General features: G+C 36.2%; 2 protein-coding genes across 2 annotated transcripts; both read left to right on the forward strand.

The window, feature by feature from the left end:
• Positions 1–1,495: 1,495 nt before the first annotated feature.
• LOC113272586 (SKP1-like protein 1A) lies at positions 1,496–2,056 on the forward strand. Its single transcript, XM_026522403.1, has one exon. It carries the CDS (start codon positions 1,496–1,498, stop codon positions 2,054–2,056), a length of 561 nt encoding a protein of 186 aa, XP_026378188.1.
• Positions 2,057–3,844: 1,788 nt separating this feature from the next.
• Positions 3,845–4,384, forward strand: LOC113272594 (SKP1-like protein 1B). Its single transcript, XM_026522411.1, has 2 exons — positions 3,845–3,943; positions 4,025–4,384. The coding sequence occupies exons 1-2, from the start codon at positions 3,845–3,847 to the stop codon at positions 4,382–4,384; spliced, it is 459 nt and encodes a 152-aa protein (XP_026378196.1).
• Positions 4,385–14,071: the final 9,687 nt, after the last annotated feature.

Genomic DNA, 14,071 nt, shown 5'->3' on the forward strand with positions numbered 1-14,071 from the left:
TATAGAATTGAGTTTGTTGAGAGTAATTCTGATGACATCCAGTATGAGGATGATGAGTGGGTAATGTTATGGACTTAATAGAATGCATATTAGAATTAAGAACAGGGGAGGGAGGGATTTTGATGTATGGATTTTGATGTAGAACCATCGGTAGATTTAGGTAAGAATTGAGAGAAAGTAGCAAGGAATTTCATCTAGTGAAGTCTTTTGTTGTAGGGGTTAGACAAATGCTATGTTTCTGATGGTGTTTCTAGCTCCGGGTTTAGAGATTTTGTCATTCCAATTAGTTGTGTAGGTGATGATAACACTAGTGATTGAAGAGATATTAGTGAACCCAGTAATGATTATGAATCATGTGTTTCCTATAATTCTTGTGTTGCCTGTGATGTTTGGGTTGCCGGAAACGCTTGTGGGATTTGAGTAATTCATGTATTTTTCAGTAACAAAATCCCTGTTATAGGCGTAAATGAATGATGATATGACTTAAAAAAAAAAAAAAAAAAAAAAAAAAAAAAAAACTTACCTAGGGGCATCGATGTTTGTAGGTACATCTAAGCTTAAAACCTTTGATAACATAGTCAAAAACTAGAAAATAGAGTGCATAATTTTAATGGAAGCTCCATGGTCCAGCCTAGTACGTTTGTGCTGATTAAATCAGTACTAACCAGCTTACCCATTTATCAAATGGGATGTTTTATTCTTCCCAAAAATGTCACCGAAAGGATTAATGCAATCCATAGAGAGTTTTGGTGCGGGAAAGAAAAAAATGTTAGAGGTTTATTATTTAATGTTATGAATTCTTATACAAACCAATAGTTCAGGGTGGTTTAGGTTTCAAAGATGCTAACAAAATGAACCTAGTTATGATAGAAATGTTGACATGGAGATTGGCTTCTCCGCCAAAAGCTCTACCGGCAAGAATTCCGAAAGAAAAGTACTTTAGAAACACAACTATCTTTTTACTCTAAAAAACATTAGAATGAAACTTGAATATGGAAGTGTATCAAGAAATGAAATGAGTGTCATTAATTATTAAGTATAGCTGACGGGTGGTAGGGGACGGCCAAACAATAAATATTTGAACAGATAAATGGATTCCAGGCTTCTGCAGTGATTAGGGATGTAGATATCACTATGACAGGATGGAAAACTCTTTCCTGATCTCGTAACATGCCTGATGCCCATCTGTAGTCTTCATTTCGGGCTTTTGGTGCATCGTTCTAAAATCCGAGTCCAGCCATATAAAGGAAATTCCCATTACTTGTTCTCTTACAAAAAGCGGAAATTCCCATTACTTAGAACCACGTCCAACTCATACTAAATCCGAGACAGGCCAAAAAAAGGAAATTCCCAGCAATAGAAGTCCAGATCCCAGACTAGTATAAATACACCTTCGGTATTCTTTTGCAATCACATTCCACCGCACCGCTGAGAGATATACAAACACACTTTGTTATTAGCTTCAATAACAGATTCTAGTTTTGCGATTATCACCATGGAAGCTACACCATCGAAGATGATTACTCTGAAGAGCTCTGACGAACAGATCTTCCTTGTGGAGGAGTCGACTATCACAAGCAATATCTTGGCAGAGGTAATCGAATACTACAACAAACACCCTGAGGTTGCGACTGGTGAAGCGAAGATGACTACTCTGGAGAGCTTTGACGAACAGAACCTCCTTACCGAGGAGACTACCATCACAGGAAATATCTTGGCGAAGGTAATGGACTACTGCAACAAACACGCTGAGGTTGCGACTAGTGATGAGGATAAAAAGATTTGGGATGAAGAGTTTGTGAATTTCGATTTTGGAACAAATACCCAGATGTTTTTAGACATGTACCGCGCTGCGAAGTTTCTTAACATAAAGGGATTGATGGATCTGATATCGAATATAATGGCCAAGTGGATGACTGGTAAACCACCAGATGATATACTCCAGGCATTCAACTTGACAGACGAAGAATTCCAAATGACCCCTGAAGAAGATGAAGACATTAATAGGAAATTGGAGATTATTAGTCGTAGGCGAAATGTTGGGGCCTTCGAATGATTAATTGTTTTGGTAGAAAATAATTTGCTCGCAGCACGTAGGAGGCGAAGATCGACTAGCCGGTTTCTTTTGATGAAATTTACTGTTTAATTTGTTTTGATTTAGTGACTAATTAGTTGGTGTTCAATGCTATCTTTCTAAGAATAAATTCATATTTTGGTTGTGTTTAAATTTTTCTCTTTGGGTTGTATAATCTGTCCCGTCTTAAGACAATTATCTGGTAAAGAATAATAATAAAAAAGCCTCAAGATGCAAAAATTATGTATCCCAGCTGTGTGTAAAAATACAAATTACAGACACCACTTCGGTAGAATCTAGATGCAGACAAGAAAACAACCAGCAAGTCGCCAGGCACATGCTGGAATTACATTCGCTAGGAAGGATACTCTTGTCAGTTTTGATGCACGGCAACTCTTAGTCTTCCAGGAACATCACTACTGGAAGTCTAGAAGCGAATAATGATGACAAGTAATTTTGAAACCTGCTGTATGACTAGATATGTTCTAGATCAATGACATGATAATCCATCTTTCGCGGCTTTTTTACATATCAAAGGTACAATAAAATCAAGGTATATAAAGAGCAATCTCGAATATGCACCCCTCAACTTCCTTTCATGGTTTTTCTTTATAGATCATGGAGAAACAGTAAGTTATTTTTACCCATCGATGAGGAAACTTATAACAGCCATTAAGGAGTGCAGCTTGACCACCTTGATCATAGCTAGTTGTCATGTTAAAAAGGCATATCTAGTTTCTTCTTATAGATTTTCAGAAAGAAAGAAAGCACAAAAGCATGTGGGTGCTCATTCACAGATGTAATTTCTTGCTGCCAAAGAACATTTGGCAGCCGCAATCAAGAGCGCAAGCAAGGCCGGGTTGGATCCAGTACCCCCTTAGACATTCTTCTCTTCTTTTTTTAAAGCAAAAGATTTACTTTAGCAATATACCTTACAGCAGCAGCAACGTGGAGGAGTAAGTGGCTATCAGAGTTTCTCTTCTTTTTTTTTTTGTATCTTTGTTATTTTTGACGATGATATTTAGTGTTTTGTTTTTATTTATGAATGGATTTATATTTTGGCTAATTATGCTTAAAAAATTTCTGCGTTGAAGCAACAATCATCTAGTAAAGAATAATGATAATTAAGAAGCCTCGGTAGGCAAACTTATGCACTCGGCTGAATGGAAAATACAAATCACAGACAAATTTCGCTAGCATCTGGATAGATTGTTAGCTAGTTCATTATTATGCACACCAATACATTCAGTTCATGATGAATTTTATACAAACAAAGAAAATAATTAGCATAAACTGGTTTATATGAATCTTTATATCTCTAAGTTCTTATCTTTTGCTGTAATCTAGTTATTTCTGTCATAATGAAATCGCAGCTAATACTTTTCTCTAGGTATCAAAATTCTTGTTGAAAATACTCAGTTGGCAACGTTAGGCTTCTGCAGCGATTAGGGATGTAGCTATCGCAATGACAGAATGGAAAACTCTTTCCTGATCCCGCAACCTGCCCACGTGTAGTCTTTATTTCGGCTTTTGGTGTACCGTTCTAAAATCCGATTCCGGCCTAAAAAGGGAATTCCCGGAACCGAGTCCAACTCATACTAAAATCCGAGATCGGCCAAAAAAAGGAAATTCCCAGCAATGGAAGTCCAGATCCAAGACTAGTATAAATACACCTTAGGAGGTATTGTTTTGCAATCACATTCCACCGCACTGCAGGGAGATATTTTTCTCTTAGCTTCAATAACAGATTCTAGTATTGCGACTATCACCATGGAAGCTGCACCAGCGAAGATGATTACTCTGAAGAGCTCTGACGAACAGATCTTCCTTTTCGACGTGACTACCATCACAAGCAATATCTTGGCAAAGGTAATCGAATACTACAAAAAACACCCTGAGGTTGCGAGTAATGAAGCGAAGATGATTACTCTGTAGAGTTCTGACGAACAGATGACTACCATCCCGGGAAATATCTTGGCAAAGGTAATCGACTACTGCAACAAACATGCTGAGGTTGCGACTAGTGATGAAGATAAAAAGATCTGGGATGAACAGTTTTTGAATTTGGATTTTGGAACAAATGCCCAGATATTTTTAGACATGATGCAGGTTGCGGAATTTCTCAACATACAGGGATTGATGGACCTGATATCCAATAAAATGGCCAAGTGGATGACTGGTAAACCACTAGAGGATATACGCCAGGCATTCAACTTGACAGACGAAGAATTCCAAATAACCCCTGAAAAAGATGAAGAGATTAATAGGAGATTAGAGTTTCTTAGTCGTAGGCGAATGTTGGGCCTTTGAATGATTAATTGTTTTGGTAAAAAGTAATTTGCGCGGAGCAAGTAGGAGGCGATGATCGACTAGCCGTTTCTTTTGATGAAATTTTAATGTTTAATTTGTTTTTATTTCTTTATGAATTAGTGAGTAATGAGTTATCTTTCTAAGAATGGATTTATTTTGGTTATATTTCTTTGGTTATATTATTATCTGTTCCGCCTTGAAACAACGATAGTCTCTATGAATCATAATAAGAAGCCTAACTTAGGAACCCTGCCTTGCTGCTGATAAATTCCAGTTCATGATGCACATGCACACACAGAAAACAATCAGCAACTCAAACCACCCCCTAGTCAATCAGCGTCGGAAGACCTGCCTGGTGTTATAACACAACGAGACGTTACCAGGGACATGCTCAAAATTATACCAACTAGGAGAAGGATACTTTTGTCAGTATTGATGCATGTCAACTCTCTCGAAGTCACACCCTTGTTCTCTTTGTTCTCTATATGGATCTTGGAGAAATACTATAGTAAGTAATTTACCAGCATCGATGAGGTAACTTATAACAGCCATTAGGCAGCTTGAGCTTGACCACCTTGACCATAGCTAGTTGTCATGTTAAAAAATCAATTCATAAGTATCTATCAGAAACCAGGAAACACAAAAGCAATTGGGTGGTTCACGAATGTATTTTGTTTCTGCCAAAGAAGATTTGGCAAGCAAGGCTGAGGGTCAAGTACCCCATAGACATTCTTCTCGGCAATTATATAGTAAAGAGTAAATATTGAATGATTTTTTAGGGACCATTGTTTTTTTTTGAGGGGATCATGGTTTTATTAGGCCACCTTCCCTATAGTGATAAGGAGTGTCCTAAAACGTTGAAATGACTAAACACTTAGACTAATTTAATCTAAAACCAACCTGATAACCACCTATATATATTATAACCACCACCTCCCACCACCCCGCCGCCCACCACCTCCGATTATCACCACCACCAACCACCGATTACCACCACAACAACCGCCGCCCACCACCGTCGATTACCACACCACCCCCCCGATATCACCACCACCAACCACCGATTATCACCACCACCTCCTCTCACCACCACCACCACCGCCTGTTTAAGAAATGTAACAACATCAATGCAATCACAATTAAGTTCTGTTACATGATAATTTTATCGAGTATAAAAGACGCCAGCCGCAGCGTGATTCTGCCATGGGACCACTCCGGAGGTTTTTCCAACAAACCCTTCACTTTAATTTGCTTTTGATTGTTTCAATCGAATAGAAATCATCAAAATAGGATTTTAATATGAGTTACAAGGCCATGTTCGGTCAGGCCGATTTTTCAAAAAACCCTAGTTTACTAACCGAACTTCTTGAAAATGAAGAACACGAAGAACAGTTCGGTTTTATTGGATTTAAAACTAAGCCACCGAACTCTCTGTTCGGTTGTTTCGCAAAAAAATTTAAAACTACAAAGTAATCGAACTCCACCCTTAGAACCGAAAAAAAACAAATCCAGTCTAACCGAACTGTGTTGTTGTGGCCACTATGTTGAGTTCCAAAATAACCGAACTTAGCCAATAGAGTTCGGTTTTTTGCAAAAATTTTTAAAACTACAAAGTAACCGAACTTAGCCAATAGACGCTGGAACTTCACATTTTTTTTGTTTGTTAAGTTCGGTAACTTCACAATTTTATCACAGAAACCGAACTCATAGTTCGGTTGGTTAGCTGTTAGGTTCAAGTTTGCGTAAGAACCGAACTTTGTAAACTTATATACTCTTATATTATGTAAAGTTCGGTTAGATCAAAAGTGCATGCAGTTTACGAACCAACCGAACATAACGCTGTAACTCCTAGAAATTCTATTATTAGAGAGTTTGGTAACCTGCGTGTTTGCAACAAGTAACCGAACTACACTTTCAGATGAGTTCGGTTACTTATTAATCTCACGGGCCAACCGAACTACGCTTCAGATGAGTTCGGTTACTTGTTCTTCATATAAAGTAACCGAACTACAGCTTCATATGAGTTCGGTTACTTGTTCTTCATATAAAGTAACCGAACTGTTCAAAATCCAGTTCAAATCCGGATCATTTTGAAGATTAACAAATATTCTAGGAGAGGATGGAGATGAGAATCAGATGAGTTTTCATCATTTGAATACTCAAACTTAGTGAATTGGAAAAAAAAACTATTTTCCATGTTTTTCTTCTTCATCTTCTCTAACTCTACTCTCTTAATAATTCTACTCAACTAATAATAAACCCATCTTTTAATTTAATCTCACTAATTGTTTTTAACTAAATCATTCACTAATCATAATCTAAAATTAATTAAGAGGGTAGATTAGGTATTAAATAAATAACTAGATATGGGGAGACCTAGAATTACTTCTAATGCCTTTACCCAAAATAAAACCATGGTCCCCAAAAAAAACCATGGTCCCCAAAAAATTGTTCTAAATATTGACTTTGCAAAGCCATGCATGTAGTACTTCTGGGCTTTGCGAGCCAAGCTCAGAAGTAATATCTATGGGCTTATAGGGAGCGAAGCCCAGCATGGTTCTAACATATGCATATTTTATAACCATACTTCTTCTCGGCAATTACATGTATATTTTAGAACCATGGTTTACGGCATAAAAATTTATTTTCACAACTTAGGTGTGATTATAAGAGGTGTCTAATGGGTATACAATGTCTTATATACACACCCTTAACTAAAATTTATTTTCTCTTGACTCTGCTAGTTCAACAGCTTTGTCAAACTGATGTTTTTATAGATAGTGGTAAAAGTGGTTCGATTCTCAGACTTGCGAAGGATAAAATATAGACTTAAATTCTAAAACTAAAATACAAAACTCACTAATAATTATAACAAACACTGACAAAGTTGATATCAATATTAAAAGACAACTGAGGTTAAGATTCCATTATTTTTTCAAGTTCAAAGTGATTTAATCCAATCTTTATATTTATGCAATTTTATCATTCAATTTGATTCTAAAACATTGTAACAAGTAGATTTTCAAAAGCAATAATTGTAAATATCAAGTATGAAGCATCAAAAGTCTATAAACTAAGCATACTTCATCAAAATAGATCACAATCACTCAAGTAAAAATCATATTCAATTATAGATCAAGGCAAATAATCATAATCATAATTGCAATAAATAGATGAAATAGAATATACCACTTCTTGTTGGAAAAATAGCTTCATCTATCGGCTCAGCAATGGGGTTTAGCTCCTCATGTTAATCACTTGCTCAAGATACATGTTTGTTGCTCAAAAGTTGATTAAATAGAAGAGAAGATATGAAGCAACGTGTTTGTAACAGTTGTAATTGTTACAAAATGCACTGTCACAGAAAGCAGTGTTACAGAGAAATACTAACAGTAATAATTGTTGCAGACTGTTACAGGAACGATAGAACGGAAGTGTTGTAGAACAACGATTTTTCTGCGACAGTTTCTGTGGGTTGATGTTCTTCGTATTCTTCCTTCTACACCAGCAGAAACGAATGTCTGTAACTCCGATTTTTGTCTCATGTGGTTCTCTAAACTACCCCCAAAGTATGTGTCACCCTTCTAATCATAATCATTTACACTAATTATATAAGGGTAGTTATGCCATTATCAAAAATGGTGGATGAGGGGTGATGTTGTTTTTATTTAGTGACCCTATTTTGGCATTATCTAGTATGCCTCAAAAAAATCTAGTATGCCTCAAAATAGGTTTCTTGAAATGTGTCTGTGATTAACGAAGTATCCAATTTTTCATAATCTTTAGACTTTAAAGAGAAAAGCCCACTCGATAAACATCAATCTAAAGAGGTGCCGAAATAGAGATTTTGTCCCAATAACCACATTACATATTTGCCCAAACAAACCACATTGATCGAATCAAAGAATTGTCTACGTATTTCTGATGTATTTATAATAATCCTAAGTTCCTAACCCTCCCCATAATTCTTTTTTTCTTCTTAAATTTTGGGAGTAACTAACCAATACCAATACCTGATATGTAAGGCCAAACACTGTGGTTGGTCATTTTGCTTGGCTATAGTTTCAATATAACTAAGTTAAAATAGAGCAAAATCGCAACACTATGGACTATGGTAAAGATGCATATCTTGGCTTATGGTGACTATGGTACTATAGAATTAATCCCAGATATTTTTAGACATGATGCAGGTTGCGGAATTTCTCAACATACAGGGATTGATGGACCTGATATCCAATAAAATGGCCAAGTGGATGACTGGTAAACCACTAGAGGATATACGCCAGGCATTCAACTTGACAGACGAAGAATTCCAAATAACCCCTGAAAAAGATGAAGAGATTAATAGGAGATTAGAGTTTCTTAGTCGTAGGCGAAATGTTGGGGCCTTTGAATGATTAATTGTTTTGGTAAAAAGTAATTTGCGCGGAGCAAGTAGGAGGCGATGATCGACTAGCCGGTTTCTTTTGATGAAATTTTAATGTTTAATTTGTTTTTATTTCTTTATGAATTAGTGAGTAATGAGTTATCTTTCTAAGAATGGATTTATATTTTGGTTATATTTCTTTGGTTATATATTATTATCTGTTCCGCCTTGAAATAACGATAGTCTCTAGTGAAGAATCATAATAAGAAGCCTAACTTAGGAACCCTGCCTTGCTGCTGATAAATTCCAGTTCATGATGCACATGCACACACAGAAAACAATCAGCAACTCAAACCACCCCCTAGTCAATCAGCGTCGGAAGACCTGCCTGGTGTTATAACACAACGAGACGTTACCAGGGACATGCTCAAAATTATACCAACTAGGAGAAGGATACTTTTGTCAGTATTGATGCATGTCAACTCTCTCGAAGTCACACCCTTGTTCTCTTTGTTCTCTATATGGATCTTGGAGAAATACTATAGTAAGTAATTTACCAGCATCGATGAGGTAACTTATAACAGCCATTAGGAACTGCAGCTTGACCACCTTGACCATAGCTAGTTGTCATGTTAAAAAATCAATTCATAAGTACATCTATCAAAACCAGGAAACACAAAAGCAATTGGGTGGTTCACGAATGTATTTTGTTTCTGCCAAAGAAGATTTGGCAAGCAAGGCTGAGGGTCAAGTACCCACATAGACATTCTTCTCGGCAATTATATAGTAAAGAGTAAATATTGAATGATTTTTTAGGGACCATTGTTTTTTTTTGAGGGGATCATGGTTTTATTAGGCCACCTTCCCTATAGTGATAAGGAGTGTCCTAAAACGTTGAAATGACTAACCTACACTTAGACTAATTTAATCTAAAACCAACCTGATAACCACCTATATATATATATAACCACCACCTCCTCCCACCACCGCCGCCCACCACCTCCGATTATCACCACCACCAACCACCGATTACCACCACAACAACCGCCGCCCACCACCGTCGATTACCACCACCACCACCTCCGATTATCACCACCACCAACCACCGATTATCACCACCACCTCCTCTCACCACCACCACCACCGCCTGTTTAAGAAATGTAACAACATCAATGCAATCACAATTAAGTTCTGTTACATGATAATTTTATCGAGTATAAAAGACGCCAGCCGCAGCGTGATTCTGCCATGGGACCACTCCGGAGGTTTTTCCAACAAACCCTTCACTTTAATTTGCTTTTGATTGTTTCAATCGAATAGAAATCATCAAAATAGGATTTTAATATGAGTTACAAGGCCATGTTCGGTCAGGCCGATTTTTCAAAAACCCTAGTTTACTAACCGAACTTCTTGAAAATGAAGAACACGAAGAACAGTTCGGTTTTATTGGATTTAAAACTAAGCCACCGAACTCTCTGTTCGGTTGTTTCGCAAAAAAATTTAAAACTACAAAGTAATCGAACTCCACCCTTAGAACCGAAAAAAAACAAATCCAGTCTAACCGAACTGTGTTGTTGTGGCCACTATGTTGAGTTCCAAAATAACCGAACTTAGCCAATAGAGTTCGGTTTTTGCAAAAATTTTTAAAACTACAAAGTAACCGAACTTAGCCAATAGACGCTGGAACTTCACATTTTTTTTGTTTGTTAAGTTCGGTAACTTCACAATTTTATCACAGAAACCGAACTCATAGTTCGGTTGGTTAGCTGTTAGGTTCAAGTTTGCGTAAGAACCGAACTTTGTAAACTTATATACTCTTATATTATGTAAAGTTCGGTTAGATCAAAAGTGCATGCAGTTTACGAACCAACCGAACATAACGTGTAACTCCTAGAAATTCTATTATTAGAGAGTTTGGTAACCTGCGTGTTTGCAACAAGTAACCGAACTACACTTTCAGATGAGTTCGGTTACTTATTAATCTCACGGGCCAACCGAACTACAGCTTCAGATGAGTTCGGTTACTTGTTCTTCATATAAGTAACCGAACTACAGCTTCATATGAGTTCGGTTACTTGTTCTTCATATAAAGTAACCGAACTGTTCAAAATCCAGTTCAAATCCGGATCATTTTGAAGATTAACAAATATTCTAGGAGAGGATGGAGATGAAGAATCAGATGAGTTTTCATCATTTGAATACTCAAACTTAGTGAATTGGAAAAAAAAACTATTTTCCATGTTTTTCTTCTTCATCTTCTCTAACTCTACTCTCTTAATAATTCTACTCAACTAATAATAAACCCATCTTTTAATTTAATCTCACTAATTGTTTTTAACTAAATCATTCACTAATCATAATCTAAAATTAATTAAGAGGGTAGATTAGGTATTAAATAAATAACTAGATATGGGGAGACCTAGAATTACTTCTAATGCCTTTACCCAAAATAAAACCATGGTCCCCAAAAAAAACCATGGTCCCCAAAAAATTGTTCTAAATATTGACTTTGCAAAGCCATGCATGTAGTACTTCTGGGCTTTGCGAGCCAAGCTCAGAAGTAATATCTATGGGCTTATAGGGAGCGAAGCCCAGCATGGTTCTAACATATGCATATTTTATAACCATACTTCTTCTCGGCAATTACATGTATATTTTAGAACCATGGTTTACGGCATAAAAATTTATTTTCACAACTTAGGTGTGATTATAAGAGGTGTCTAATGGGTATACAATGTCTTATATATACACACCCTTAACTAAAATTTATTTTCTCTTGACTCTGCTAGTTCAACAGCTTTGTCAAACTGATGTATTTTATAGATAGTGGTAAAAGTGGTTCGATTCTCAGACTTGCGAAGGATAAAATATAGACTTAAATTCTAAAACTAAAATACAAAACTCACTAATAATTATAACAAACACTGACAAAGTTGATATCAATATTAAAAGACAACTGAGGTTAAGATTCCATTATTTTTTCAAGTTCAAAGTGATTTAATCCAATCTTTATATTTATGCAATTTTATCATTCAATTTGATTCTAAAACATTGTAACAAGTAGATTTTCAAAAGCAATAATTGTAAATATCAAGTATGAAGCATCAAAAGTCTATAAACTAAGCATACTTCATCAAAATAGATCACAATCACTCAAGTAAAAATCATATTCAATTATAGATCAAGGCAAATAATCATAATCATAATTGCAATAAATAGATGAAATAGAATATACCACTTCTTGTTGGAAAAATAGCTTCATCTATCGGCTCAGCAATGGGGTTTAGCTCCTCATGTTAATCACTTGCTCAAGATACATGTTTGTTGCTCAAAAGTTGATTAAATAGAAGAGAAGATATGAAGCAACGTGTTTGTAACAGTTGTAATTGTTACAAAATGCACTGTCACAGAAAGCAGTGTTACAGAGAAATACTAACAGTAATAATTGTTGCAGACTGTTACAGGAACGATAGAACGGAAGTGTTGTAGAACAACGATAGTTTTCTGCGACAGTTTCTGTGGGTTGATGTTCTTCGTATTCTTCCTTCTACACCAGCAGAAACGAATGTCTGTAACTCCGATTTTTGTCTCATGTGGTTCTCTAAACTACCCCCAAAGTATGTGTCACCCTTCTAATCATAATCATTTACACTAATTATATAAGGGTAGTTATGCCATTATCAAAAATGGTGGATGAGGGGTGATGTTGTTTTTTATTTAGTGACCCTATTTTGGCATTATCTAGTATGCCTCAAAAAAATCTAGTATGCCTCAAAATAGGTTTCTTGAAATGTGTCTGTGATTAACGAAGTATCCAATTTTTCATAATCTTTAGACTTTAAAGAGAAAAGCCCACTCGATAAACATCAATCTAAAGAGGTGCCGAAATAGAGATTTTGTCCCAATAACCACATTACATATTTGCCCAAACAAACCACATTGATCGAATCAAAGAATTGTCTACGTATTTCTGATGTATTTATAATAATCCTAAGTTCCTAACCCTCCCCATAATTCTTTTTTTCTTCTTAAATTTTGGGAGTAACTAACCAATACCAATACCTGATATGTAAGGCCAAACACTGTGGTTGGTCATTTTGCTTGGCTATAGTTTCAATATAACTAAGTTAAAATAGAGCAAAATCGCAACACTATGGACTATGGTAAAGATGCATATCTTGGCTTATGGTGACTATGGTACTATAGAATTAATCCCAGATATTTTTAGACATGATGCAGGTTGCGGAATTTCTCAACATACAGGGATTGATGGACCTGATATCCAATAAAATGGCCAAGTGGATGACTGGTAAACCACTAGAGGATATACGCCAGGCATTCAACTTGACAGACGAAGAATTCCAAATAACCCCTGAAAAAGATGAAGAGATTAATAGGAGATTAGAGTTTCTTAGTCGTAGGCGAAATGTTGGGGCCTTTGAATGATTAATTGTTTTGGTAAAAAGTAATTTGCGCGGAGCAAGTAGGAGGCGATGATCGACTAGCCGGTTTCTTTTGATGAAATTTTAATGTTTAATTTGTTTTTATTTCTTTATGAATTAGTGAGTAATGAGTTATCTTTCTAAGAATGGATTTATATTTTGGTTATATTTCTTTGGTTATATATTATTATCTGTTCCGCCTTGAAATAACGATAGTCTCTAGTGAAGAATCATAATAAGAAGCCTAACTTAGGAACCCTGCCTTGCTGCTGATAAATTCCAGTTCATGATGCACATGCACACACAGAAAACAATCAGCAACTCAAACCACCCCCTAGTCAATCAGCGTCGGAAGACCTGCCTGGTGTTATAACACAACGAGACGTTACCAGGGACATGCTCAAAATTATACCAACTAGGAGAAGGATACTTTTGTCAGTATTGATGCATGTCAACTCTCTCGAAGTCACACCCTTGTTCTCTTTGTTCTCTATATGGATCTTGGAGAAATACTATAGTAAGTAATTTACCAGCATCGATGAGGTAACTTATAACAGCCATTAGGAACTGCAGCTTGACCACCTTGACCATAGCTAGTTGTCATGTTAAAAAATCAATTCATAAGTACATCTATCAGAAACCAGGAAACACAAAAGCAATTGGGTGGTTCACGAATGTATTTTGTTTCTGCCAAAGAAGATTTGGCAAGCAAGGCTGAGGGTCAAGTACCCACATAGACATTCTTCTCGGCAATTATATAGTAAAGAGTAAATATTGAATGATTTTTTAGGGACCATTGTTTTTTTTTGAGGGGATCATGGTTTTATTAGGCCACCTTCCCTATAGTGATAAGGAGTGTCCTAAAACGTTGAAATGACT

This window comes from Papaver somniferum, chromosome 1 (assembly GCF_003573695.1).
Source record: "Papaver somniferum cultivar HN1 chromosome 1, ASM357369v1, whole genome shotgun sequence".
In the NCBI taxonomy this organism is placed as follows: domain Eukaryota; kingdom Viridiplantae; phylum Streptophyta; class Magnoliopsida; order Ranunculales; family Papaveraceae; genus Papaver; species Papaver somniferum.